The sequence below is a fragment of the Fomitopsis serialis genome, assembly GCF_022376445.1.
Source record: "Fomitopsis serialis strain Sig1Antser10 chromosome Unknown B0H18scaffold_45, whole genome shotgun sequence".
Lineage (NCBI taxonomy): Eukaryota > Fungi > Basidiomycota > Agaricomycetes > Polyporales > Fomitopsidaceae > Fomitopsis > Fomitopsis serialis.
Window position 1 is genome coordinate 75,758 of NW_025955005.1, and position 26,840 is coordinate 102,597.

At 56.6% G+C, this 26,840-nt stretch overlaps 11 protein-coding genes across 11 annotated transcripts; 3 read left to right on the forward strand and 8 right to left on the reverse strand.

Moving 5' to 3' along the window:
• Positions 1-277: 277 nt before the first annotated feature.
• B0H18DRAFT_1014286 (uncharacterized protein) lies at positions 278-1,464 on the reverse strand. Its single transcript, XM_048029143.1, has one exon. The coding sequence runs from the start codon at positions 1,453-1,455 to the stop codon at positions 577-579; it is 879 nt and encodes a 292-aa protein (XP_047892058.1). The 5' UTR covers positions 1,456-1,464; the 3' UTR covers positions 278-576.
• Positions 1,465-3,732, reverse strand: B0H18DRAFT_1014290 (uncharacterized protein). Its single transcript, XM_048029144.1, has 6 exons — positions 3,272-3,732; positions 2,716-2,779; positions 2,465-2,665; positions 2,266-2,407; positions 2,082-2,217; positions 1,465-2,024 (listed from the first exon to the last, which is right to left on the reverse strand). The coding sequence occupies exons 1-6, from the start codon at positions 3,617-3,619 to the stop codon at positions 1,860-1,862; spliced, it is 1,056 nt and encodes a 351-aa protein (XP_047892059.1). The 5' UTR covers positions 3,620-3,732; the 3' UTR covers positions 1,465-1,859.
• Positions 3,733-3,837: 105 nt separating this feature from the next.
• B0H18DRAFT_1095244 (uncharacterized protein) lies at positions 3,838-8,974 on the forward strand (the record flags this gene model as incomplete). The annotated part of the gene is made up of 9 exons (XM_048032413.1): positions 3,838-4,023; positions 4,076-4,206; positions 5,026-5,617; positions 5,672-7,591; positions 7,621-7,868; positions 7,916-8,124; positions 8,160-8,749; positions 8,779-8,897; positions 8,918-8,974. Exons 1-9 carry the CDS (start codon positions 3,912-3,914, stop codon positions 8,972-8,974), a joined length of 3,978 nt encoding a protein of 1,325 aa, XP_047892060.1. The 5' UTR covers positions 3,838-3,911.
• Positions 8,975-9,461: 487 nt separating this feature from the next.
• B0H18DRAFT_878503 (uncharacterized protein) lies at positions 9,462-10,445 on the reverse strand (the record flags this gene model as incomplete). The annotated part of the gene is made up of 4 exons (XM_048040629.1): positions 9,462-9,975; positions 10,031-10,066; positions 10,123-10,236; positions 10,312-10,445. The coding sequence occupies 4 exons, from the start codon at positions 10,443-10,445 to the stop codon at positions 9,462-9,464; spliced, it is 798 nt and encodes a 265-aa protein (XP_047892061.1).
• A 2,688-nt stretch (positions 10,446-13,133) lies between these two features.
• On the forward strand, positions 13,134-15,132 carry B0H18DRAFT_878435 (cytochrome P450; the record flags this gene model as incomplete). The annotated part of the gene is made up of 9 exons (XM_048040623.1): positions 13,134-13,289; positions 13,346-13,468; positions 13,535-13,832; positions 13,889-13,988; positions 14,039-14,165; positions 14,229-14,351; positions 14,417-14,591; positions 14,654-14,900; positions 14,952-15,132. 9 exons carry the CDS (start codon positions 13,134-13,136, stop codon positions 15,130-15,132), a joined length of 1,530 nt encoding a protein of 509 aa, XP_047892062.1.
• Positions 15,133-15,356: 224 nt separating this feature from the next.
• B0H18DRAFT_1178415 (cytochrome P450) lies at positions 15,357-17,864 on the reverse strand (the record flags this gene model as incomplete). Its single annotated transcript, XM_048035948.1, has 14 exons — positions 15,357-15,690; positions 15,748-15,776; positions 15,836-15,868; positions 15,927-16,160; positions 16,210-16,239; positions 16,298-16,492; positions 16,547-16,613; positions 16,664-16,911; positions 16,968-17,124; positions 17,180-17,280; positions 17,334-17,363; positions 17,429-17,520; positions 17,567-17,670; positions 17,726-17,864. 14 exons carry the CDS (start codon positions 17,862-17,864, stop codon positions 15,527-15,529), a joined length of 1,623 nt encoding a protein of 540 aa, XP_047892063.1. The 3' UTR covers positions 15,357-15,526.
• Positions 17,865-18,053: 189 nt separating this feature from the next.
• On the reverse strand, positions 18,054-18,932 carry B0H18DRAFT_457555 (uncharacterized protein). Its single transcript, XM_048038173.1, has 3 exons — positions 18,562-18,932; positions 18,342-18,504; positions 18,054-18,283 (listed from the first exon to the last, which is right to left on the reverse strand). Exons 1-3 carry the CDS (start codon positions 18,851-18,853, stop codon positions 18,124-18,126), a joined length of 615 nt encoding a protein of 204 aa, XP_047892064.1. The 5' UTR covers positions 18,854-18,932; the 3' UTR covers positions 18,054-18,123.
• Positions 18,933-19,012: 80 nt separating this feature from the next.
• B0H18DRAFT_1085642 (glycoside hydrolase family 105 protein) lies at positions 19,013-20,443 on the reverse strand (the record flags this gene model as incomplete). The annotated part of the gene is made up of 9 exons (XM_048031940.1): positions 19,013-19,102; positions 19,164-19,397; positions 19,421-19,525; positions 19,552-19,614; positions 19,676-19,722; positions 19,802-19,885; positions 19,935-20,056; positions 20,108-20,172; positions 20,234-20,443. The coding sequence occupies 9 exons, from the start codon at positions 20,441-20,443 to the stop codon at positions 19,013-19,015; spliced, it is 1,020 nt and encodes a 339-aa protein (XP_047892065.1).
• A 944-nt stretch (positions 20,444-21,387) lies between these two features.
• Positions 21,388-21,942, reverse strand: B0H18DRAFT_878513 (uncharacterized protein; the record flags this gene model as incomplete). Its single annotated transcript, XM_048040631.1, has 2 exons — positions 21,388-21,582; positions 21,643-21,942. Coding segments are annotated over 2 exons (495 nt in total), but the record flags the coding sequence as incomplete, so codon positions are not given.
• A 192-nt stretch (positions 21,943-22,134) lies between these two features.
• Positions 22,135-22,692, reverse strand: B0H18DRAFT_1120278 (uncharacterized protein; the record flags this gene model as incomplete). The annotated part of the gene is made up of 1 exon (XM_048034084.1): positions 22,135-22,692. One exon carries the CDS (start codon positions 22,690-22,692, stop codon positions 22,135-22,137), a length of 558 nt encoding a protein of 185 aa, XP_047892067.1.
• Positions 22,693-23,297: 605 nt separating this feature from the next.
• On the forward strand, positions 23,298-26,121 carry B0H18DRAFT_1212143 (uncharacterized protein; the record flags this gene model as incomplete). The annotated part of the gene is made up of 14 exons (XM_048036456.1): positions 23,298-23,528; positions 23,586-23,691; positions 23,748-23,912; positions 23,964-23,980; positions 24,026-24,077; positions 24,135-24,198; positions 24,253-24,428; positions 24,481-24,487; positions 24,543-24,576; positions 24,633-24,694; positions 24,748-24,896; positions 24,960-25,069; positions 25,126-25,371; positions 25,424-26,121. The coding sequence occupies exons 1-14, from the start codon at positions 23,312-23,314 to the stop codon at positions 26,119-26,121; spliced, it is 2,103 nt and encodes a 700-aa protein (XP_047892068.1). The 5' UTR covers positions 23,298-23,311.
• Between the last annotated feature and the right edge of the window lie 719 nt (positions 26,122-26,840).

Genomic DNA, 26,840 nt, shown 5'->3' on the forward strand with positions numbered 1-26,840 from the left:
AGCCTGAGTCGGAGTTGAGCATTGCCTCATGAACAGCTCTGTGCACTTATATGTCTTGGCCTGTAAGCCGTCGCCGAGATATGGGATATGACAGCGAAAGGCAGTGTTCATTCACGAGGCTAGACGCTGCGGGATGTAAGCTTCAAACTCCGAGCAACAGTGGCTCTGGTCAACATAAAGGGAGAACCGTTCGTCAGAGGGTGAGAATGGAAGGGCGAAGACATACCTTCAAACAGCGGTGAGATCCCCTGAGAGGCGTACACAAAGCACAGCAGCAGGCACGGTCAGCCCCCCTGCTCTGACGGGCCAGCAAAAATGAGTGTGTTCGGCTGCCAAACGGTAGCCTGGGTATGACTCGGTGAGCGGTTCCGGACCAAGGTCGGGTTTACACATGAGCGCAGCCAGTGGCTGTCTGTGCTTGACACCATTAGCATACCTCGAGAACAAATGCCGTATTAACAGTCACCGCCGGGTTCCACGGAGACATCGGAGACATTACGAAAGCTGTTTGCCTCCCGGCACTGAGCAATTAGCATTATACGATAGGCAAACATGCAGCTCGCAACGACACACAGACTATGGCGAGGACCCTGCTGAAGCCTCCTCCTCCTTCGCCCCGCCGTCGCGCTCCTCCAGCCCCCTCCTCAGCCCCTCCAGCGTCCGGTGCAACTTTGCGCCACTCGCCTCGCCCAGGACCATCGCCAGCTGCATCGCCGGAGCGCTCAGCATTCCCACCAACTGCGCGCGCAGCGTATCCAATGTCGGCAGCTTCGCCACCTCCAATACGCCTGGCGCCTGGAAGAGCCGGCCCTCGATGAGCGCGCCCACGAGCTTGAGCTGCGGGACAGGCGTTGGGCGCTGGCGTTTGGGTCGCCGGCCTGGCACGAACGCCGCCGCCGCCGCATTACGTTCCCGCTCGAGGTCGGCCTCGGTTTTCTTGGGAGGCGGTGGTAGCGCTTTTTCGAGCGTCTTGAGGATGGCGTTCAGTTGCGGTGGGTTGAGGTTCGGGAAGCTGAGCGCCGCGAGACCGCCCTCTATGTTGCTCGCGACGTCGACAACCGACTGTCTGTCCAGAGTTGCGAAGTCCCGCAACACGACGCCGAAGATGGACGACCGGATGACCGTGAAGGCTGGTGGCTCGGGTGCTGGTGTCGGCGACGGCCCAGCTAACGACGGTGTGCTGGCATGACGTGCCGCAGCTTTGGCGATGTCGAGTCGCAGCTGAAGGAGACGTGGCACCGTGAATCCTGAGTGCAGGAAAAGGAGGACGGGTTTTTGTGAGCTGGACTCGATCAAGTGGGTGTACTTGTTGAAGAGGTGGTTTTTGCGCGCGCCGTACTTGCGCGGCCCGGGCTTGTTTGGATAGACCCGCGGTGGATCTAGGTTTACGACATATGTACGCGCATGGCGAAGGGCAGGGGGTGGGCAGGACAGCCGCAGGGGTCGGGCAAGCATTGGTCGTCGGCGGCCAAGTCGCGATGTGCCACTGTACACAGTGGTCGGTGGCGGAGCGCCCGCCAACGACACTTTCGCACGCATTTGGAAGGTGTAGTGTTCGCCGTCCACGTCGCGTCTCGATGTTCACGAGTCTTCGCGGCTATACTGATCGTTAATTACGCTCCTCGTACAACGCCGACTGAGAGACAATATTCCATCATGTATACAACACCATATTGGTACAATCAGAGACAGGTACAACAGCGCTATGGCAGGAGTAGAAATACATCTCTCCAGAACGTTCCACACATACAGGTCGACAACTATGGTACAACAACGTCAGATAGTTGACGTCTTCTATTAGTCCTTGACAACTTTCGCGGGCTGTATACGATCGATTGTGAGGCTCGCATCGGTGCATTCTAGATAGAACGTACCTGAGCGCTGCTAAAAGCGTCCATGCCTGCCGCAACCCTAGCTCCAGCGACCAGTCCACTCCAGTCCAGGACGTCAAACGCTTGTTCCCCACGCTTCGTCTGCTCCTGATGAATGGCCCGGGCCGAAAGGAGGTGTCCGTGGGCCGCATCCTACAGCGCGACATGTGAGGCCGAGTAGACGCCTCATGTCTCGAGGTCAGGACTTACGACAACAGGCATCGGCGAGTTATACTCCGTCACAAGTCTGCGCACGTGGTTCGCATCCTTCAGGCCACCGTCGATTGCAAAACCCTTCAGTCCATCAAACGAATCGGTCACCATCTTATTGCCGTAGTTGATGAAGCTGTGGAACTAGTCAATAACGACACGCAAACCACAAGACAGAACGTACGGTGGCGCCGGGAATAGATCCTTAATTAGCTCGTACGTCGTCGCGGAGCCGACGCCCGTCTTTTCCGAAAGTGTCAACGCTTCAGCGAGGATCTCGAGCGACCCAAGGATCATCGAGTTGCCAATGAGCTTGAAAATCGGGGCTAGGCGCACAACGGAGTTCTCACACTGACACTAAGGTTGCGGTTGTGATAACACACCTTTCTCGAGGTTGCCGCCCAAGTCCATCGCCTTCTTGCCCACTCCCGGGACCAGAATATGCGCAACCTCCTTCTTCGCCCGGTATTCCCCGGCAAGGATGCAAATGAGAGTGCCAGCATCAGCGGCGGCCGGGGGACCGAAGACGGGCCCGGTGACTAGGTGAGTATGGGGAATCTCACTCAAGAGAGTATCCAGCTCGCCTGTTGCGTGGTGAGTACGCAGACGCTCATCTCTCGGGAGATGTACATACCAGCTAGGGAAGGATAGATAGTGCTCATCTCTACGAGAATCTTGTTCATTGTGGGCGGCTTTGCCTAGTCATGCGCGACATCGATGAGTAAAGTTCGAGTGGACGCGTGTCAATTAGTTCATATAGTTGGCCGTGAGCCACAGAACATCGAAGCGGGCTTGGGCTAACTTCGACAGCATGATGTAATCCAAAATGGCACAAACCCAAACAAAACCCAAATCGTACCGCGGCTTTCCACAATAACAGAGTTGTCAGCCCTGCCTCAGGCGCTCAGTCACACCCATTCCAGGCCTGAGCGACAGCACTGCACATCAGTGAGCAGCTAAGCTTGCTCACTCATACTGAGGTTGCATCTGCAAGCTGCACAGTACAGACAGCACGCCGCAGCGGAGAGGTTCGGGTAAGAAAATCTGAGTGATCTCATCACCACTGCGATGGCACATCAGTGGTGAGAGCTGAGCATCGGAGTCCCTGCCGCAACTCGGTACTAGCAGAACTGCACACGCGTCTTTGGGGCGGGGCGGGACGGACTTGGTAGTGGGAAGATCGCACGCACCTTCAGTGCTGCCGCGAACTGCTCGTACACGCTCTTCACAACCGCGTCGCTCGCAAGACTGGTAAAGACGATATCGCACTCCTGGACAAGCTCCTCGGGCGACTTTGCGATCTGGACCTTGTCCGCGCCGAGCTCCTTCTGCAGCTGCTCGCACTTGGCTACCGATCGGTTGTAAACCAGGAGCGGGCTTGTGGTAGCGTGCGCTGAGCGGGTCTTTGCGAGGTTGCGCGCCATAAAATAGCCCATAGCCCCCAGTCCGTAGAAGCCGAGCCGGTGCGCAACATGGCCTGGCGTCGCCGGTCGCGAGAAGGGTACCGCGTGTTGAGCAGGGGTGTGCAAGTGAGCCATAGTCGACGTTCGTGAGAGTGAAGAGTGAAGAAGAGATGACACAACAACAACCACGCTCTCTTTTTATATGGATCGAGGGAAAAGGGCCGAACGAAGGTATGGGAGCTGCACAGCGAGCGGGGGCCGACTGGAACGATCGCTCGATTAAGGCAGCGTCATGGTCACCTGACCTTCACGTGGGCATTCATGCAACCTGCCGAATTAGGCAAGTCTGCCAACTAGCAACGTTGAGCACACCAACAGCGGCAGCGGCTTGCTGCACAGCGCACTCACATCTCCCGCAACCATCACCATGGCCGCCATGGCTCAGGCCTACATGCAGCCAAACAAAGGCACGCTCGTCGCTGGCCAGACGATCGCCGTCAACAAATACACCGTCCAGGTCGAGCGCTACCTGAGCCAAGGTGCGTTGTGTAGGCGTCGGCGCAACGAGGCCTGGATGACCATCCTCCGCAGGCGGCTTCGCGCACGTCTATCTGGTGCGCACAGCGACGCCCGTGATGAACACGACGCACCATGTCTTGAAGCGGATCGCGGTGCCGAATGAGGGCATGCTCACGGAGGTTAAGAAGGAGGTCGACATCATGGTGCGTATCTGAAGTTGCTGTGTCCCAGTAAACGAGCATCGATGGACAACCCTGCACAATGCGTATCCGGGTATGGTGAGGTGGCCCATATCCCCAGGACAGATCGTCCGGACGACCACGTCCACCGATGGGATGCGGCCTGTGGTCATCCACCACATGTTTCCCTGGATCTACTCTCGTAGCTTGTGGTATGCACCCCGGTGGAATAAAGCACCCAGGGTGCTCGATCCTCAGCTGGAACGAGAGAGCCACGACCATGCCCAGGGCAACCCGCCAGTCCTGATCTGAGGTCCTCCACATCCAGATCTTGATGTTGAGCACCACATTGTCCAGTACATGGGGAATGTTTCTCAGGGCTCCGCCGACGGATATTGCCTCGTTGGTTAGCTCAGGACGTACTGTGTGACCGCTTATGTTTGCACGCGACGCCAGCACTCTTGTGCATCCCACGTCCGGATTGTTATTTGCCCTCGGGCGACCGTGGGCATCATGTCCAGGTATTAGCGACAAAGATGCGGCCCATGACTATATCCGTGCTCTCGCTTTTCTTTTCACCAAAATCACCGAGTCCAATCACCTTGGACGTGATAAAACCAGGTGTTGCACTACCCCTTGTACTAGCTTGGGAATTGAAGTGTACTCGGACGCGGAATGGATTATGGAAACCATGTTGCGAGAAAGCCGCATCACGTTTCTACGCTTCTCCAGAAATTGCTGCCTGGGACCAAGCCCTTCCCTGCACTGTCCCTCCGCGCGCCAGGGCGTCTCATCCGTTGCTCACCGTACTCGTGAAAGTGGCTAACGACCTCGCTCATGCAGAGAATCCTGAAAGGGCATGCAAACATAGTATACCTAATCGACGCCGCGTGGCACCGCCTCCCGAACGGGACCTATGAGGTCTTCATCCTCATGGAATTCTGCGCTGGCGGAGGTATCATCGACATGATGAACCGCCGATTGCGCGAACGACTCACGGAGCCAGAAATCCTGACCATCTTCTGCGATGTCTGTGAGGGTCTCGCGGCAATGCATTCACTGAAGCCGCCATTGCTGCACCGGGACCTCAAGGTAGAGAACATCCTGCAGGCGTCATCGACATCATACAAGCTATGCGACTTCGGGAGCGCTACGTCTGTGCAGAAGGTGCCGAGCAACGTGCAGGAGATTCGGATGCTGGAGGCGGATCTGAACCGGCACACGACGCTGCAGTACCGTGCACCCGAGATGGTAGATGTGTACCTTCGGCGGCCCGTCGATGAGAAGAGCGATGTATGGGCGCTCGGCGTGCTTCTCTACAAGCTATGCTACTACACCACGCCGTTCGAGGAGCACGGCCCGCTGGCGATCCTGAACGTGCAGTACAAGATTCCACCCTATCCCGTCTACTCACAACAAATGAACACGTTGATCGGTGGGTCTCGCGTTTGTTGGCAAGCAAGCATACTGATGGAAACCTAACTCGCAGCATCGATGCTACGTGAACACGGCGCACAGCGTCCGTCAGTGTTCGAGCTGCTTGACCACGTGCACAGGTTGCGCGGCACAAAGTCGCGCTTCACGTACAACATCCCGCCAAAGGCGCCGCCATTATCTCCCACTCGTGCCTCCGCGTCTCCGCTCCAGACACTGTCGCCCAATGTCGCGTCTCCACCATTGAACCCACTCGATGATTTTGTGTCCCGCAAGTCTCAGCAGGCCTTTTCTGCGTCGCCGGCGAGGAACGCTGGCATCGAGGCGCGGGAGAAGGTGCTCGAAGCGATCGCGCCGATGCGGCGTGGACGTCCCCCCGGCGCAGCTCCCTCGAGCCCGACGAAGGAGCGCGCGTTCGAGATGGACATGAAGTTCGGCGCGGACGACGACCGGGTATGGCGTGGGGTCAAGGGCCACAAGTCCGGTCTCGCAGCTGTGAATGCCGGGTCGAATTATGCGCAGCGGGACAATGCGGACGCGTGGGGTATGGGGCGGAAAGAGCCGCAGAAGGAGTCGCGGCCGTCGTTTGAGAAAGGCTTCGGAGACGACTTCAGCTTTGGAAAGTCGTTTGGTGACTCGTTTCAGCCTGCGAGGTCGCCGCTGCCGTCGCCCCAGCCCCAGCCTCAGCCGTCGCCGTCACCGCGCCCGCCATCGATGCCTACTGGGCTGAACCGCCACGCTTCTATGCGTAAGGCCAAGGACGCGTTCGACGGCCTTGGGCTCGGGCTCTCGGCGCAGGCTCCGCCACCGACTCTTGGGGAGGCTCGCATGAGCCGCACTGGCCTTGCAAGCATAGGAATGACATCAGGCGGTGCGGCGGCGTCGTACTTCAACGCACATAGCTCACAGGCCCCCGGGCTCGGAACGAACAACACGTCCTTCCGGCCACCGAGCTCTCATTCGCCCATGCCGTCTTCCTCGCCACGTCCCATGCCGCAAGTCCCGGCGACCCAAGCGACACCCTCATGGCGCCCGAGTCCGTCGAAGGGAGAGACGCTGACGGCGGAGGAGCGGTTCCCGTCGCTGGAGGAGCTCGATCGCGAGTTCGGATCACCATCGCCTGGTACAGCTGCAGAGAGGTTTGCGATGGCGCACGCACCGACTCAGCCACCGTCGACGGAGAAGCTTGCCACCGGCTCACGGCCTCCATCTCGGACGGCATACATGGCCAACGCCCGGTCAACTGCTACAAATGGAGCGACCGGTGCAGGCAGCTCTGCACCGAATGTGTCCACGTTCACCGGTGTGAAGAGGACCATGTACGAAGGTCTCGGTGCGCGCTCGCAGAACGTCACTGGCACCGCAATGCGCGAGTCGCGCTTCAGCGTCGCACAAGCACCCTCGCACACTCTCCGCCCTCCGCAGGTCTCGGCGGAGCCACCGAGGAGCAGGGAGCGGGAGAGACCGCGTTCTCCGCAGAAGCAGAAGCAGGATGAGGACAAGGAGAAGCCGCAGGACGTCGTCGCCGTCCTCCGGAGCAGGCCCTCCGCCGCCCGCCGCCATCGCACCACAGGCTCGAAGACGCCCTCGCGCAACAACTCGGCCAACCTCGTGTCGCCCGTACGCGAAACGATGCCTGTGCTACCGCCACGTCCGCCCCCCGAGCCGAGCCCGCGCGCTGGGCCGAGGGACTGGCTGACCGGGGCAGACGAGGACGAGGCTCCGCCCAGACCTGAGCCGCAACCTGTCATGCGCGAGAGCCCGAGCAAGCGCGCGAGCTTCATCGAGCGCAGCCCGATCCAACTGGTGAAGCCGCTGGAGGCAGAGGAGGTGCTAGCGAGCTATGAGAAGCCTGAACGGGGCGGGGACCCACAGAAGTCCACTGCTGCGCGGAAGCCGACGTCCAACGCCCGGCCAAACTGGGACAGGAAGGAGCCAGAGAGGGAGAGGGAGAAGTCGCGCGAGGAGAGGCAACGTTCGCCGGTGCGCCGAAGGCTTTTGCAGCGCGTACGACGAGTAGTGCTAGCGCCAGTGGGGCGGGGAGCGCGAATACTCGTGTGCTGCAGATCCCGCCGGTCGACACGCGGATCCCGTCGAGGACGGGTACGACGCCCTCACCGAACGGCCTCACGGAGAACTGGAGCCCTATCGCATCGACGGCTGAGCCTGTGCCTCTCACGGCAAAGAGCTCATCTAGCGGCTCTAGTGAAGAGGGACCGGAGGATGTTTCAGGGTTCGGGGCGGCGCGCAAGGTCAAGGCAAGAACGAAGGGCGACGACGAGCGGACTACGGAGGACAGAAGAAGGCAGGCGAGGAGCAAAGGCAGACAGAGTCAGTGCATGACCTGGTCGATCTCTGGGGAGGTAGCCTCGCAGAGAAGAAGGAGAAGGAGCCTACCAGGAGCACAGCGAGCTCGAGGATAGTTGACACCTCAAAGCGCCGCTCGGTCATCATGCCCGCGCCCATTGCACGCCCCCCGCCGCTCACCAGCAAACCGACGCGCTCAGAGTCCCCTCACCCCCTCGTCGACACCTCCCTTCCAGGCAGATCATCGAACATGGGCCCCCCTCCAAGTCCACACAAGAGGCAACCCTCCGCCGCGCCGCCATCCGGCCACGAATGCAGGCGACGCCGATGGCCTCCGCGTCCTCGATGCCCCCGCCGATGTCCGGGCGCTCCCGCCCCCAGTCGATGTTCATCACCTCGCCCTCCAAGTCCGCATACTCCCTCCAACAATCTGCGCCCGCGCCCTCCCCAGCGCCCACCACGCTCGCGCTCGCGCCGCCGCCCGATCCACGCCCGCGCGCTGGCCGGCGGTCCTCCATCTCAGACATGGTGCAACACTACGAGGCGATCACCTCCGCCAAGCCCACGACCACGCCTACGCCGGCCCCTACGTCACCTACGAAATCTGCACCGCTCAACGTTAGGAGCAGATCCTCCGCTGGAGCCGGGGCCGGGGCCGACTCGCTTGCGAGCCCGTCTGCGGCGGCCACGCGCTTCCCGAAGCTCTCCCCAACGACCTCGCCCGTCCTATCCAAGACAAATCTCGCGGTGCCGGATGACGCAGGGCAGGGCAGGGCAGAGAGGGAGAACGGAAGGCGGTCGCCGGGGCTGTCTGGCCTCCCGAGCCGTATGTCGCCTGTCCCCGCTCGTCCGAAGCCAATGGCGTCGTGAACGGCCTGCCGGGCAGACGGTCGCCCCTCCAGATGGCGCGCGAGTCGCTGGAGCAGCCGCCGCCGTCGCCGTTCGGGGGCCGCAAGCCGACGCTGCAGTCGAGCGTCGGCGCGGAGAGGGGGAGCGGGAGCCCGTGCGCTCGCCGTCGCCGGAGCGGCCGTACCAGGGGTGTCGAAGCTGATCGACCGGTGGCAGAAGGCGGTGGACACTTCGGAGCCTGGGGCGCGGAAGGGGTGCCGGTGAAGAAGGTGGGGGTGGCGAGGTAGGCGTACGTGCGTGGATTCAGATATCATGGGTACTTCAGAGAGGCCGTGCTGGGGGTGGCGGATGGTGTTATTTGATGGTGTCGACTCGGGCTGGTCGGATCTTAGCAGTAGATGTTCTTGCATGTATACGGAGTGACAGACAGTGACGGTGGACGAGGGTATCAGGAATGGTCATCGTGATGAATGCTTTCGCACGTATTGTACATCTTATTTTGCTATAGCATACGTGGGGTTGGATCTACCTATACGGATGAGAAAAAGCCGATGCAATGGGACTGGCAGAACAAGACTATTAAAACATGGGATAATCTGAACGAGAGGCCAGCTCCGGTGCTATCAAAGAGAACTATGCATAGAACAGTGTGTAGAATGGAAAAGAATGAAAACGCTCACTCGGAGGTGCTACCGTCGCAGCAGACTCCGCGCGACATCTCTGCCCTTGCCAGGCTCCCACAGAGGTTCTGTCTCCGTTGTGCCCGCGTCCCCGTGGTAGATGCCCGTCTCCTCGTCCTCCTCGCTCGAGAGCCCAAGCTCGCGCGCAACCGCGTCTGCCCGAGCGATGTTGCTCTCGCTCGGGTGGATGTAGATGTTCAGCCCATCTGGCTTCGAGCGGAACGAGCCCGAGCGCGTCGTGCGCGTCACGTGCGTATTATCGGAGGACGTGCGCGTGGGCACGGGCCGGCGCGTGGGGAGGGTGAGCGGGACGGGCGGCGGGTACGAGTCCGCGTAGCCGTGCGGGTCATCGGAGTCGCCATCGTGGTAGTGCGAGAGCGACTGGGAGTGCGAGGGGAGCAGTGGCTCTTTGTATTCGGGGCTGTCGGGGTGGCCCTGGCTGTGGGTCGGCGAGGACGGGGTCTCGAGGAGCTCGATGAAGAACTGGCCGAAAGAGAGGGTGGAGACGGTGATGACGATCAGGCTACGGGGCATCTGGTCAGTTCGGAGCCGAGTCCGGTGCGAGCGAGGCGACATACCCGACGTTGAAGGTCATGGCTATGAGCATGTACATCCTGGATTGGACGATGAGTGTCAGGAAACGTCAAGGGTGACACGGCGCGCGACGTACAGTCTGTCGAAGGTGACGAGCCAGTACAGGAACGCCCTCCAGGCCGCATTGCGGACGCGTGACCGACGCGTCGACGCGGGGCCCCAGTGCTTCGAGATGGCATACGTGAGCAACCTGTGGCCGAAGCCGAACAGCGGCGTGTCCTGATCAGCGTCTGCTCTACGCGTGCGAGCAGGGGCATAAACAGACCTTTCGGAGCCGCAGATGGCGACGGAAAGAACGGATGCGACGGCAAACTTCCAGAGCGAGTCGAGGTGGAGGTTAGGGAGGAGGACGTGCTCCCCGATAAAGGCGAAGTGGAGGTGGTCTTGCCATCCGTCCATTTTCATCGCCGTTGGTGGGGGGTTTTAGGGGAAATGGTTGGAGGACAGAATAGAGAGGAAGAGACGAGGAGGAGAAAGGAGGGAGGAGGCGGTGGCGGGGGAGGATCAAGTCGCTGAGGCCTCGATCACAGCAATGGGCGACGGACTCGGAATAGCCGCCCGCGCGCACCCGCCGGATGGCCTCATTTGGCAACGCCGGACAATATCATCCTCCCCTCTTGTCGCTCCCGCTCATCGCGCTTTCTGCTCAGAGCCACCATTATCCTCACCTTCCACGGGCTTTCCGGCACAATCTCGACTGTCTAGTCGAGCTGAGGGACCACATCGATTCTCTACCCACATGTCTACCCGTCGCTTCACGGGCGACGAGCGTTCGCGCTCACCATGGGAACCGTGGTCGAATGATCTTCAACCGAGACGGTGAACCAACGGTGAACTCACGACGCATTCGACGCCCTTACGTACATGTACGGGCACTGTGTGGGCTCAGCAGCAAAGCCCTCCTCGTATATGTGGGTCTTCCGAATTTTTCGTCGTCATTGGTACTAGGTACCACCAATGTCAATGCAATGGTTTCCAGTTGACTGTGGTTGTCGACCCGAGCAGAAGAAACGAAGCACGCTCGTCAACGTAATCGCAAGTGGCGTTTGACTTTCTGGTGTCTTGGGGTACCTGTTCAGCGGCTGTTCACTGTTGCATACCGTCTAAAGCACATTCTCGTTGACGTTGAATGGTCGACAGCTGTCGCCGACCGCGACCCCAAGGATCATGTACAGTCCGTTTCTGAGCTCTATGTTCTGTCATCAGTGTCGTGGATGTTCGGACGGGCCCCTGTATTGAACCCGTGTGGTTGAAGGGTCCGAAGGAACGAAGTCAGAACAGACAATACCTGTGTCATCCCGGAGTGACACTCGTGGAAGTGAAGTGAGTTTTACAACTCCGTTTTCGTCGTGGATATACCCTTGAATGCCGGTACTGCTCAGTGCTGACAGTATGTGCGTAGTGGGATATGACATGGCGGGACATGGAAAATTATACTTGCCCGGTACCGAACTTCGACCGATGTGTTATCCTGCTTTCGTCGTCATTAGATTGGCGCGACAAAACTTCGCTCCCAATCTCGGAGAGCGTCCTCCACGTCAGCAGCGGCCGGCCAGCCCACGTCAGACGGCCCTCTGACGCGGGTCATGGTCATTAGAACGACGCCCGACGATATGGTCTATTCAGATTCCCTGTGCATCCACCGCTCCGGGATCCACGGGCCCGGGTGTACAGGCAAGAATACTGTTGCCGCCACGGAGACTTCATGTCCTTTCTCGTGTCGCGTGCATGAAGTCTTGTCACTGACGCAACACCAGCATAAGTTACTATATGCTGATAGACTTATTTTGACAGCGAATCGTACAACATGCAGCTGTGCCGCAACTAGAAAGTGTCTTGCGGATATAGGTGCGTGAGGCGCGTATAACACAGTTCGCCACTGACGCCTGTCATTTATGCTGGGCCTCGCGGCACGGATTCTGCTCAATACCGACGTGCCTCCGGATCAGAATCATGATGTCCTTCTTGGATGTCATAGCGATTGGCAGCGCTCAGTTTGGATGGTGGTCTGAACAAACTTTGTCGCGAGTGGATAATACTGAGTCACAGACGCAGTATAACTGTCCTAAGTGCTCGCACAAGCCATGGCGTGAAGTGGTTGCACGTAGCGTCCCTTTTACTTACCACACCTTGAAAGTATGCTCATCCGAGAATCTTGTAGCTGGTCGCATCGTACCTTGCAGATAGGAACACCACGAGGATCCCGAGAAGCGTCCAGCAGCGTAACTCTAAGGCGCGAGGCCTGGGCTCTCCCTCACATAATGGCACCACTTACCGTGCCGCTGCGCAGCCGTTGCGTCCCCATTCCTCGTCCGTCGAACGATCGTTGCGGTGCCGCTACCATCTATGTCATCCATGATTGGAGAATCGGGCGGACTCATCGTGCACACGCCAACTGGGAATAGACACCCCCGAAACGTCCCAATAATCGGATTTTTGGCGACTCTGCAAGCGAACGTCAGTGCTGTTGCAGTTGCCTGTGATGCGAGGACGACAACGTTGATATGGTCGAGGATCCCCGGAAGTCCATGGCATAGCTGCTGGAATGGTGTGTGAGTAGTGTCCTGACCCCGCGATGCTCAACGTATGCATGCGCAGGCCCGAATTTCCTATTGACAAAACCGGACACTGCTCGGTTCAGAGGGCGCTGCATGAGTTGTATGTTCAGGAAGCCGTGCCCCTCCATCATTCTGGAGCGATCTACCGCGATAACGGTCCGTCTTCTTCGTACCGCGAATAACTGCACCACCGTGCATGCCGCCCCGCTCGCAGGTACATCATGCCCAACTGGGCATCGAAGCATTGCTCGGCTTCCTGCATGCATCGCCTGCGAAGAATACAACTACATATATCTCATGATGCATCCTCGGAGATCTTGACGTCGCGCTCAGCGTTCAATCATAAAGGTCAGCAGCCACCTGCACGAGTTTCCCGTTACGCAGCAAGACCTCCGTCCCCCCTCCCCCCATCCTTACCATGCCCTCCCTCCCGCTGGCCTCGAGCTCCCGCAGCTGTCTCCCCTCGAGATATGCGGTCTAGCCTTCGCTTTCCTGGTGTGTTGTACCTGCGTCGGCGGTCCAACCCCGTATGTACCTTTTTTGTTGGTTCCCGGTTCCCGGCTTACGCCACTGCCAGATACATGCCATCCCGACGGTAGGACCGTCTCTGCCAATCATTTCCTACCTCGGTGCATGGCAGTACTTCCGTAACGCCAAGGACATGCTCCTCGAGGGCTGCTCCAAGGTCGGGCTCCGCGTTCATCACGACGCATGCGCAGGGTTCTAATATGTCATCGGTAGCACGAGATCTTCAAGCTGCCCCTGTCCGACCAATGGCTCGTCGTCGTCAATGGCCCCAAGATGAACGATGAGCTCCGCAAGTACCCAGACGAATCCATGTCCGCGTTCGAGGCGCACAAATACGTGAGCAGTACACAGGCGCCGTTCGCGTCTACTGCGGGTGTGCTGACTATGATCGCGTCGTAATAGGTATTGCAGACCGAGTACACCCTCGGCACTACCAACCCCGACGCGACGGCGAAGAAAATCATCGCGGGCCCGCTCACCCGCAAGCTCCCCCAGATCATGCCGGAGTTGGTGGACGAGATCATCGCCTCGTTCGAGGACATCATCCCGAAGGCGGACAACGGTGAGACCGTACTTCCTCCACATGTGTTGTGGACGAGACTCTCAACGAGCTGCAGAATGGGTCACTGTGCCGGCCTGGAGACCATGACCGACATCATCGCGCGCGTCACGAACAGAGCTTTCGTCGGGCTGCCTTTCTGTACGACTCCATAGTCACTCATTATGCGCATTCGGAGATGACCGTGCATCATTCAGGTCGGGATCAGGTTCTGATGAAGACATTTACGGGCTTCGCGAAGGATGTGATGAAGACGAAGACGATAATCAACATGATACCCAACTTCCTAAGCCGTGAGTGCGACGCTGCGCGCATACATGCGCACTCATACTCAAGAACTCATTTAGCATCGTCGGTCCTCGACTTCCATGGACATCCGCCGCGCGACGCCGCATGGCCGCGATCCTCGGCGCCACCGTCGTCGAACGTCGCAGGCAGCTGATCGAGTACGGCACTGACTACGAAGGCAAACCCGTGCGTATCCCTCCATTCCTGGCGCGGCATCTCAGCGCTAACCCCGCGCCGACCCCGCGCCAGGACGACTATCTGACGTGGTGCATCGAGGAAGACATCAAGTTCCGCGGGAAGGGCGACTCGATCGACGGCGTCATGGAAGTCATCTCCGCGTCGAACTTCGCGGCCATCCACACGTCGAGCATGGTGAGCTTGTCTGGCACAGTGCCTGAGGTCGGAGATCTGACGCAGAGGTCTTACGGCGGGCTTAGAGCATGACGCACGCGCTGTACTACTTGTGCGCGTTCCCGGAGTACGTCGAGCCGCTGCGGAGGGAGGCGGAGGAGATGATCAGGCAGCACGGCTGGACGAAGGCGGCGGTCGACGGGATGTGGAAGGCGGACAGCTTCTTCAAGGAGGCGCTGCGCCTCAACTCTGCCAGCCACCGTACGTCCTCCCGAGACACCCTGCGATCTGTGCCCTCGCTCTATCTCTGATCATCGGCGCAGTGACGCTCTTCCGGAAGGCCATGAAGCCGATCGTGTTCTCGAACGGGACCGTTATCCCCGTCGGCACGATGGTCGTCGCGACCACCACGGGCACGCACCTAAACGAGGAGCTGTACGAGGACGCGACGGAGTTCAAGCCCTTCCGCTTCTCGGAGGCACGCGCGAAGGGCGGGGACGACGCGCTCCGCCAGCAGTTCCACACGTCGTCGCCGGACTACATCCCCTTCGGGCACGGCAAGCACGCTTGGTACGTCCACGTCGTACTTTCAAGGGATTTAGTATTGAATGTGTTTTGCAGCTCGGGCCGGTGGTTCGCTGCGGGGGAGGTGAAGGCGGTGTTGGCCTACATTTTGCTGAACTACGATGTCAAGCTATTCGAGGGTGGAGGCCGCCCGGCGAACCTGTATGTCGGGCCTAGCATCATCCCCAACCCGTGGGCGAAGATGATGTTCAGGAAGCGCAAGACGTCCTACGCTTGAGCTGGTGACGTCGTACTTAGCCTGTTTTTAGATCGAACTTCACCCACGATAACGAGGATACTTTACGTACAGGAGATGTTCACATTTGTGCTGTCTGTCAACAATTACATGGATGAAAATGACCCATGTAATGCGAAGAGACCCGAGTGTAATCTTGCCGCAAAGGTGCACGACGACGTAAATGGGCTGACAGAATACATGAACGAGTCGTGATGTTGAGGCAGAATACGATCATGCAGAGAAATGCACTACTCAAGTGCTCCGCGGGCATTTGTTGACACCTTTATGCCACGCTGACGCGCGGCCTGTCTCCACACTAGCAGCTACACCGGAGCATCTGTAGCTGTGGGACCCCGGCGCAATGTGCGTCGTGCGCTTCGAGTGGCCGATCCATTCAGTTGGGAGGTGCAGCATGGTATAATGAAACCGTGAGCGGCAGTTGCGGTGTCATCGCGTCATCCCCAACTGTCGGGAAGACTGCGTGTGCAGCTCTCCAGACGATCTCCCTGCTGCCCGGGGAGAACACAAACCTCGGCAAGAGGATAGACAGCATAGCCTCTGCATGGAAATCAGAGATGTGAGTGCGCACTACGGATAGCGCAATCTGAGACGTACTGATTTCCATCTCCGCGAATTTCCATCCTCTGCATATTCTCGACCCATGAGCACAGCTACACAGACACAGTATTCACCAGTCACTCACATGCAAGCACGTCGACCGCCACTGAAGGACATGCTAGTCAGATGTAGACGCGGTCAGCGAGGATCATTAAAAGAACACCCACTGCACTTACAGATTTGGAGAGACGCCGGGAAACGTATTTCGAGCAACAGTAGGAGGCAGCGGGTTCAGCCATCGCTCGGGCTTCCACTGCAGGGCATCCTCGCCCCAGATAGCCTTGTTGGTGTTGGCACCCAAAAGGCCAATGATGACTTCGCAACCCTTCGGGACAGGGATTTCATCCATTACCGTGCCGTCAATGCCAACGATAGGTGTCGACAAGGGCAAAACAGTGTCCCTTCTGACACTACTCAGAATCAGCAGACCGAACAGAGACACTTTCTATGTCCACTTACTCGCGGATCACCCACGTCGCCGGTGAGTGTCTGGGGGAATATATCCAATTAGCTATGAGCGCAAGACTCCGAATGTACGTGCACTTACAGACGCATGGTTTCTCGGAAGACGGCGTCGATGTACGGCAACTGCATCAAACGACCGTATGCGACATGGCCGTCTTGCCATGCTTCGATGGCCTCTTCGCGCAGTCTGTGTTGCACGTCTGGATTTTCGGCAAGGAGTTGCAGGATGCGACCCAGCGTATTCGACGTAGTATCGGTAGCAGTTACGATGAGGACTCTAGAAGCCAGGTCATCAACGGTTTGCTTTCATACCTCGTGAATGAATGCGCACGCCGTTTGAGCGATCACCTCCGCTTCCGGTAGGCTGTCTGCTTCAGATGCGGCCATGTTTGCCTTCACTGTCGGCACGTTGGTCAGAAGGACATTTACATGATTGTCGGCTACTCACTCAGCAGGCTCATGAAGTCATTCCCGCGAGCCATTTGCTCTACTACGCCCGAGTTACCATCCCCGAGTGCACGCTTCTTTTCTTCAAACATTTTCGTCCCATGCCACAAAATATCGTTCATGAGCCTCCTCAGCTCGTGGCCCGCTTGGACAGGAGAGAAATAAGCCAGAAACTTTCGTATCGGCGTTGGAATACGATCGAGGATAGGGAATGTATCCGCCCATAGATAAAGACAAGCAATAGCTGGGCTATAAAGCGATGTGTTGTGAGCAGACGCTCACTGGGAAGAGACCTCACCACTGACAAAAGCTTCATGACAGTTTGACCGAACTCGCTTCTTCTCGCATCCGCAAGAGTATCGAAGGAATGTCCGAACGCACCCTGGCCTATGGATTCTAGTGCGATCCTCGTGGTCCAAGAGAGCACATCTAACTCTTGGGGCCCAGATGCAACCATAGACGCTATAGTATCAGACGCCTTATCGAGGCGTTAGTGGTGCGGTCGTGGGCGAGTAACTGGCGTACCGTGAATCCGATTTATAACATATGGGAAGCAGTGAGCGCATGCGGTTCGTGGTGAACACGGGATTCAGCAACTTCCGCTGTCTACGGTGGTGGCTGTCTACCATCGGCGCTCAGGGAGAGTCGTCCTACTCGAAAGACTGTTGCACGTACCTAGCGTGGAAACCATGCAGGGCCAACTAAGGCCGTGTTCATGCTGAGATTGTTACATAGTGATACTGCGATAACACCACACGGTACTTACTTGATTAACCTTGCAGATTGCTCGAAGTTGTCCTCTTCCTTGATGAGCACTGTGTGGAGCGCCTTCGGGTCGTATACGTACAACACCGGTCTCTGAATCACCTAGTAAGTAGTCGAATAGTTCATTAGGGGTGCATACCCCAAACATGCCATGTAGTCTGACGACACTCGACGCAGTAAAGGAGTTTATGATATCGAGCTGGAATGCTATAGATTCAAAGCCGAAAAATTGGCCCATGTTACCTACGGACGCACATGAATCAGTATTGAAAAAAAATCTTATAACTTGCAAGCGTACCTCTGATGATTGATGGCGATCGAGGTCCAGGTATGTTGCTCAGTGGATGTCGCCGACGACGAGAAAGCTCATACAGCCAAAAGCCGCATGCGCAACCGCATAGCAGTGCTGCTCGTAGTACGAAAAGTGTACAATCCATAGCTTCTGGGGCAGCGATTCATGAGCTCAACGAGTACATATAGCCTAAGGGCGTGTCCGAAGAGGACGGTACTATATACTGCGAGTCGATCTACACATGATGGGAACAAATACGCATGAGACCGCTGTGCATCTTGGCTGAGCGTCTCCTCTCGGCGACAGCTGGATTGCATTGAACCCAGGCATGCCAGCCAAAAAATGACACGTACCGTGCATGCAGCCTGGACCGTGCACGAAGTCATCCAAGTCTCGTAAGCGCATTAGTGATCTTCGCCTGAAAGCAATGCACCCAACACTGAAATGCTTACTGGAATTGGAAGGTCGTGGATCTGCCCCTTGTTTTGATGGCATCCAACAGCACGAAGCATGGCGTCCCGAGCGAGGCCAAGCTCGAGTCGCTCGAACAAGTAAGCCGGTCTGCTGCTTTGTGGCCGGGTTAACGTTGGTCGAGGGACATGTTGGCGATCTCACATCATACCTAAGATCGGCTACGCGTCGCAGCCCCCCTGCATGTCGCTCAGCAGGGAGGTCTGGATGGCAGGTGTGTGAAATATGTGGTTCATGTCTGCCATTTTTTAAGGTCATGACACCATGTATGGTGCGCCGGCAAGGTCTACGAGACGCCGGCGAGTTATTATGCCCTTCCGCGACATTGTATGTAAGTGTCGCCGATGTAAGATAAGACTGATTCCACTCACGTCTAGCCTCGATGGTCATCCAATAGAGAACTGATCCTTGCCTCCTTGACAGAATGACATCGTGCAAGTCGGTAGCCCAGCGTTCGACACAAGACTGCCCCTGGGCAAGTGCCAACATGTTCGAAGGGCATGTCAGTCTAGAGGGTGATGCACAGGAAGGGTATATCAGGGCGCCACTTGATGACCACGACTCTCGCCGATGAGTCTCATGATTGACGGAGTGAAAATGAGGAGTCCCGCAAAATCTTCCCGACGTTGAACGATCCATATTTTGCACACGGACTCGAAACATCACGTTGTCTTCACGTTCAAGTAAGCAATGTCTTTGCGATGGTACGCATACTCTGTTGTTAGTCCCGACGTAGTCCGGGCTCTTCCTATATGTAAGTGTGATGGATGACACACGACAAGACAACCCTTAGGCAACAGCTGAACAAGTACCTTTCCGGGGCTAAGCCAGCGTCTCGTACTCCAAGCTAGCGAGAATAAACGCTGCAAGCCCTTTCAGATCGTTCGTGTCGATGGGCTCGCTAATGTAATACTGCACCGCAAATGAGAATCACGACTTAGCATAACTCCGCGAATAGCATGTCTGAACGCACCTCGTAGTCGTTCCCTGGTTCAAGACTGCCGACAACCACCGTATTGTTCCAGTCCATCGTCCCGTCTGGCTGTGGTATCACCCAGTTGGCCGTCGCATACTCGTACGCCTTCGTCGCGGCGGCAACAAGCAAGCCATCCGCATCGTCGAGGTAGCTCAAGCGCACGCCCTTCAGGAGCGCGTATATGTACATACTCGCACCGGAGCTCTCGAAGTAGTTCCCTGCACGGCCGGGCTGGGTCAACACGAGCACCACACGCCACTCTCGCTATCCGCCGCCGTTACGAGGTGGCGCGCGAGGATCTGCAGCTGGGACTGGATCGTCGTGCGCAGGAAGAATGTCTCATCCGTCTGCGGGGCGAGCTCGAGGATGTCCACGATCCCATGACGTACCACCCGACCGCGCGGTCCCACACCTCGGGGGAGTGCCCGCGGTTAGGGGTGCCCATCCTCTGCGCGCGAGTCGTCGTAACCGTGGTAGAGCAGCCCAAGGTAGGTTTCGTCGTTCGTGACGTTGGTGCTTGACGCAATTGGATGCAGTGACTGTATTGTTCGATGAACTGATTGGCAATATCGTCTGGCGTCCCATAGGAGTGTCAGCTGAGGGTACTGAGATGGATAGGGAGTGCAGGTACTGACCCCAAGCCGACCGGTTTGTGGGTTGAAATGCGGCAGTGTAGGTTGCATAGAAAACGTCGCCCATGTAGATCCCGTCAAGCCACCCTATCACAGATAATGAATGGCCGCCAGGATCTTTAGTCAATGATCTGACCTTGTTCTGGGTACGCTCCTTTGTGCCAGAATTGTCCCTCTGGCGTGCGAGGTTGGGTCTCAAGTTGAGCACGGAAATCATCAGCCCCTACTTTGTACCGCTCGTCGCCTATTTGGTTGTACCTGTTGCGGAGCTCAGTGATGGGAAGCTTGCAGGAGAGCACCGAGACGTACAGGTACAAAAACGAGCGCCCAGGGGGTATGTAGTCGAGTGAATACTCGCTGGCGCTAACCGAAGACTTTCAGCACGATCTACCGCATACGCACTCAGAATGGGCCTTACATGTAAGCCGGGATGACAGATCCGTTTTCATACAAAATGTTGTCGATACCTTCGACAATATAATCGTAGTAGCTCTTGTTGCCCGTCTTGTCGTACAAGAGCCTAAGAGCCCATTGCAACTCGCCATGCTCGTATGTCACAACAGGATCACCGCTAGCGTTGAGACCGTTTCCTTGTCCACGGGCAATAGTAGAGTCAGCAGCCCAAGTTGAGTACGTCGTGCCCATGGCAAGTGGTAGACATGAGAGCCCAAGAAGCGTCGGCCAGAACATGTTGAGCATCAGCTGCGTGTATAGCACCGTCGCGCGCCGCCAGCTGTAGCGAGTATCAAGGATATATAGGCGTGACGACATGAACAGATCTTCATCCATATGCATGACGGGCCGGGCGGAAAAACGGGCAACAAAACATCGCAGAGGGAGACTCAGGAATCTCAACCACATGGGGTGCGTTCATCACATGTGCGTTGTCTGATGCTTGGAGGGACCATGTTGTGACCCATCCCATCTCACATCGGAGGAAGCAACACATACCGAGCAGAACGAAACGGCACTAGCAGCTGACAGCCAAGCCGACCTGCGAGTGATGTGCTGGTAAGACGACGGCACCGAGTTTGCGGGAAAAGCTGCTCATCGTCACGTCCACCCCTTGACTATATAGATGTAAAGACGCGGCTTCGAGGGCTCTGTGATACGGCGAGCTTTCGCGTTGAGACAATGAGAGAACAAAGCAATGAAGATGACTGGCCAAAATACGGTAAATTGGCGCCCTGGAAAGGACGCGGTGCTGAGATGATAGACGCCCATACGACTGCACTCGCTTCGAACGCTTTCGGAGTCTGTTTCTGCGAATGGGTGCGAATGGGTCCTGGCGTACACCAACGTTGCACTTCGCGGACATGTTAAGTTATTGTGATCAAGTAGTGAGTCCAACAATTGTGACTGACGTTAAGACTAGTAGTACTAAAGGCTGTACTTATCAACACTATAGCTGACAAGGCTCGCTCCGCATTGCAAGATCGTCATTCAGGCCTCAGGCCTCAGGCTGGAGACTCAAACACGATGCTCGCGATGGAGCATGTAGTTGCGGAGCCAGGCCGCCTGTGCATCAAGACGTCGAGGTAGTGTTAGCAGCTTTTGCATGTGACACATTAGCTGACCGTTGTGCATCCTCAGATACAGTTAGACACGCACGACCCTGACGTTTTCGAACGTATGCCTCCCAACATCCCACGCAGCTCGATGGCGATGATCGCCTGATTCATGGGATTTGTCGGGAGCGCGAAGGAGCCCGTCGCCGAGTGGCTCCCAGACGCGAGCGACGCCCTCCACGTCCCGGTCGCGATGCTATCCACCGTATTCGAGAACTAGACCGCCACGCCGTTCGCCACTGCCAAACCCAACTCACAACATACCCATCCAAGTACCTCGAAGCGGGACAAGGGCGCACTCCCCGTTGAACCCGCTCCCCCCAAGGCAGGGCCGGAGCAGCACCACCCGGAGCCGATCCACCACTCGCCGCTGCGCCCGTCGAGCACCTGCTGGAGCACGCCCGCGCTGTCGCTCGGCTGCAGGCCCGGCCAGAGGTAGTACGTCCCCGCCTGCGGCAGGCCCGGCGTGACGATCGTGCCGCTGAACGAGATGATGTACGACCCCGTGGACGTCGTGAAGTCGAGGTAGTGCGAGGTCACGGCGGACGCGTGCGCGACGAGCGCCGCGAGAGTCACAGCGGACGTGAGGAACTGCAAGGCGGCGACGGACGGCGGATGCAGGACTCGGACGGATGGGCGGTGGCTCGTAGAAGGGGTACGTCAAGTACGCCGCTGGTCTGCCTCTCCTTGAAATGCATGAGGGAATGCGACCATGTGCCGCGTCCTACAGAGTCTCCCTACGCAGTCGTCGCATACGGCATCCGAGTATCAGGCGAGCATGGAGCTCATGGAGCTTGTCGTGCCATTTGGTGGCTGGGGTTGCGTGCCGGAGACGGTCTTGCTGCCCTTCACGATGCCGGACTCCATGCGCTGCGTCCACGCGTTAAAGAGCCGGGAGAGCTTCGTCTTGCGCGAGATGTTGAAGTAGAGCTCTGCGCGGTGCTTGCAGTGTACGCGCACCACGATGTCGGGGGTCTCGCGGTACCTGGTCTTTTGGATCTTCGCGTGCTTCGCATGTCGTTCTTTGCAGCGGAGGCAGGCGGGGTGGCACCCGCCTGGGCTGGTTTGCCGTGGCGGGCGGTGTGGAATGGCAAAATTGCGGGCGATGTGAGCGTTAGACGCGGCGGTGGGGAGACAGCAAGAGAAGAGACTGAGGAGATGAATGGCGAGCGATGTATTTGTCCGGGTTGGATGGCCCCAGGTGTATTCAAGACGGACAGACACAGGGCGCTCAGCCACCTGCCCGCCCGTCGTCCATCTCCGCCTCTCGCGCCCTCTCGCGGTCACGCATCCCGCGCGCACGACCAACACAGACACAGCGCTCATCCGGACTCCCTCCACTCCCTCACGCTGGGCGCTGCAGACGGCCACGTTCACATTCTCTCATGTTCCCTCGTTTCTTACAGGCCTTAGGCACTAGCCGCCATTCTGGGCATGCCCATTCAAGATTATGTGGTTAGGATTGCCCGAACTTACATCGGTGGAAGCGCTACCGTCCCGTTCATCTTGCCACGATGTACCGGCATCGGTTCAACGTTGATGCTGACAAGAATCCAGACCGGTCACCACTTGAGTGGACAGCGGACTGTCTAGCGTTGTAGGCAGCGCGCATTTCTATGCCCAGGACTGTCTCGCCGCGTATTATCAGTCCTGCCACGGTGAGTCCTTTTATGTTCCGTCGCGGAAATGCAGCACGGCGCGACAGCATACTTATCGGTGGGCCGACGGCTCAGAGCGCCAGATGCCGCAGCAGATGGCCATGAGACCCGCCTGCTGTGGATCCCAAGGATCTATGAACCTTAATGCACATATCAGTGCTGGCCAATCTGATCTTCTTCGCGGACTCGCAGGGGAACTGCCGGACGCCCTGGTCCTCGCGCTCTTAAGTACAGCTGCCCCACGACCGTCCGCTCGCGTCTGACCCTGTACAGCCCAGATCATATCGATGCAAGTCCCACCCACCCCGCCTTTCCCGAAAGCCTTGGCGGCCAACGCGCGCAATCGCCGTCGAGGTCCTCCCCAAGAGACAATCAGTGCCAACGTAGTCATGAAGACAGCGACTGCGACTCGAGGGGTTTCCAGTGGAGATAGCCAGTTCCGTCTCGATGGTCTCGAGTTACCAGTAAGCTTTGAACACATATCACGCCGTGTGATTGAGCGAGGTATGATCGATCGCATGTCCTCCTATCCTACCTCTCACGTCTCGTCTGCGTTGGCAGGATGCCCCGCGCCCACGGTCATGAAGTGCACCCCTGGGGAGTATACACTTCAAATTACGGATGGTCCATCTGTGTTCACCCCGAGAAAGGGAGGCAAGCTCAACATGTCGGTGATTCATTGGTGATGGCACTTCTTTCTGCTTCTGACGCAATTATCCTCAGTGATCAGCCCCTAGTACACTACTACAATATGGTGTACCTTCGTGCCATCCAGGATGGTAACAAACCACAGCCAAACGAACAGCTCCCCTCCCACATCAGTGAAGCTTGTGTCACACGGAACCAGACAGCAATTGAGGCTGGGGGTGTGGCTATGCAATTTCATAGGTAGGAAATGATGTACTCGTCAACTACTTCGTACTCACATTGTGACTGCAGGACAATCCGGGTTCCAGGTGAGAAGATACTTACTGGACATCATTGTATCTGACAGTTTGTAGATAATGACAAGACACAACCTCTTCCACCTAATCTGGGAACATTCCAAATCTAGTCAGTCTTTTGCAGGCTCCTGTATGCACATACTAGCTGAACACTCCGGATTTGCAGTAATGTTGCAGACTTTGCCAACAGGCTTCCAAAATCTGTGGTCAGCAAAGGAGGAATGTTCATTGTATGTGAAACTTACTCTCAAAGTCAAAAGTCTGATGACATCAACAATCTGTAGGCCATGTATCAGCGTGAAGCAATGTGGATTTCTTTTTCACCTTGTACTCCAAATGGGATCAATGCACTCAAGGTGTCTGTTGGTGGTATAAATGCACTCACAGGGAATCCACAGAATGCCAAGGCTGCAGCAGATACCCAAGACTATCTCCCTATCAATAGCACCAGTGGCCAACTGTATGTTAAACATTGATGTAGTCAGAAGACTACTTTCTAACACTCCTATTAGCTGGCTGGTGAGGATTCTGTGTCTTGTGACATCTGATCTATAAAGCATCATTCTGCATATAGGATGGGATATGCACTGCTCCAGGCATTGTTCAACGTGAGCTGCATAATCCTTGTTGAGATTAAGAAATGGATTCTGATCTCTCATTGCAGAGTTTGTTGCAACCCCACTAGGGCATGGGTATACTGTTGAAGGTCAGATAACTGGTAAAGAGGTGTGATTTTGATCATTCATTGTGCCCAAAGTCACATTTGAAACAATTTCCAGGATATTGGTGGGATGCAAATTGATGTCTTTCAGCCATACCCAGCCACAGTAGTGTTCAGCCACAAAGGAAAGGAGATGAACCTCTACAGGTCAGCAAGTCAACAGGGTCTCAAGAAGAATGCATTCATTAGCATGCTAGACTCTGATGTGTGAGTAACTAGACATGGTGAATACATGATTGAGATTATCTCATACTTGTTATGCTTTGTTAGACATGCACAAATACTCAGGGCAGGGGATATCATACAGTCAACAGCTTTCACTTCATGCCAGACTATCAATGTCCATATACTAAGGGCTGAGAGCAGTACTAAGCCACTAGGTAGGTTCTCTTGAACATATTGCTTGACCTATCATGAATTGCTAGCTGGTTTCTAGGAGCAAAGCTCAAGCTCTCTGTGAATGGAGGTGATATCCTCATATTGATTTTGAGGACTGAACATCTGATGTCATTGGCAGTTTTGGTCAAGACTCTGACTGGCAAAATCATCTCAATTCCAACCTATGGAGATCTCTTGATTGCAAATCTCAAGGCTATGATACAAGATCGTGAAGGAATACCCCCAGATCAGCAGAGATTAGTATTTGCTGGGGATCAACTTGAGGATTTCTTGACACTCTCTGGTGGGTTTTCTCTTATTCTGAACATCTCCAAAATGTGAATCATGGGATATAGATTATGGTATACAAACAGATTCCACCCTTCACTTGGTTCTCAGGTTGAGGGGTGGTTGGACACCATATGCTATGGCTGGCTTCTCTGCAGGAGGCCGGATCTCCCAGAAGATCAACCGTGACATATTGCCAGCCTTGGCATATGTTGACACCATGCCAACAAGACTGCATATCACTGTTATCAATGCAGCATACTTCCCAGCAATGACCGGCCTTCCTGCTCCGCCTTCACCTGTCAGCACAGCTACATACATCCAAAACAAGCTGCCATGGTTCACTCTCTATGACGAACGGATTCCTGCTGCGAAGGCAAATTTCCAGACAAATCCACTATCCAAAATCAAGTCTGTCGCGACATTGGATGCCGAACGTGATGCACGGGGAGAAGCCAAACCGCAGCTCGAATGCGTCTTCTGCGTCTATGGCGAGGCTGCCCTCCTACTTCATCCTTGCCGCCACGTCGTCTGCGAGGACTGCGCGTCCGGGCTCAGCTCCGACGTCTGCCCCGCATGTCCTGCAACTGTTCGCCGCCGCGAGAGGCTCGTTGACAAAGAAGACGACCCACAGTTTGGACTGGAGGCTGGATTGTACGAGGACTGCGTCGTTCATTTGAAGCGGTACACGAAGGGCGACAAGGTGGCCAGCTTCATCCTGCGTGAGCATGCAGTCTCGAAATTGTCGGGAGATGGAACGGAGTGAGCTCTGCCTCGAATTTGTTCTGTGTTACGTTGTTCGTCCGTCTGTGCCATGTACAATGTAGCGAGTTACAAAGCCCGGACTCCAGAAATTGCTGAACCAGAGAATGCGTAATCCAAGCGCGTTGTGCATGTCGCGCGCGAGCACTTGAGCGGTGTGAGCGATCAGTGCTTCGTCTTCTGAGTAGGACACATACCGTTCAATTCCGAGGATGAGGAGCTAGGTGAAACGGGAGGATTGAGCGGGTGACCGTAGACGTTAGAGCTTGGTTTGCTGGATATCGAGCCGATCAAGGCGGAGGTGGCACTGGTCTGATCCGCCAACGTACATTTACTAGTACAAGCTCGTCTCTATGGATCAGTGACAAAACGACGAGTCCCATTGACGCATATGAGCAGACATCAACTCAGTGTGCTGCTAGAACTCTGCCGACGAGCATCGTTTGACTCCGACGATACAGGACAGGCAGGGCTTGTCCATGATGACGCTCGGGGCGTGAACATGATCGTCTGCGACGAGGATGCCTCCGCGACTGGCTATGCCGTCCTGCTTGTTCACCGGGACAATAGCAACCACGAAGAAAGACCACGCCATGTTATATATGGTGTCCATCTCATCTTCTCTGACCGTGAGCAAGCCGATTGTACCTTATTTTCCCTCATAGCACATGCAGCACGGTACACGGCTATAAAACACATTCTACACCACTTACTGGCGGAAAA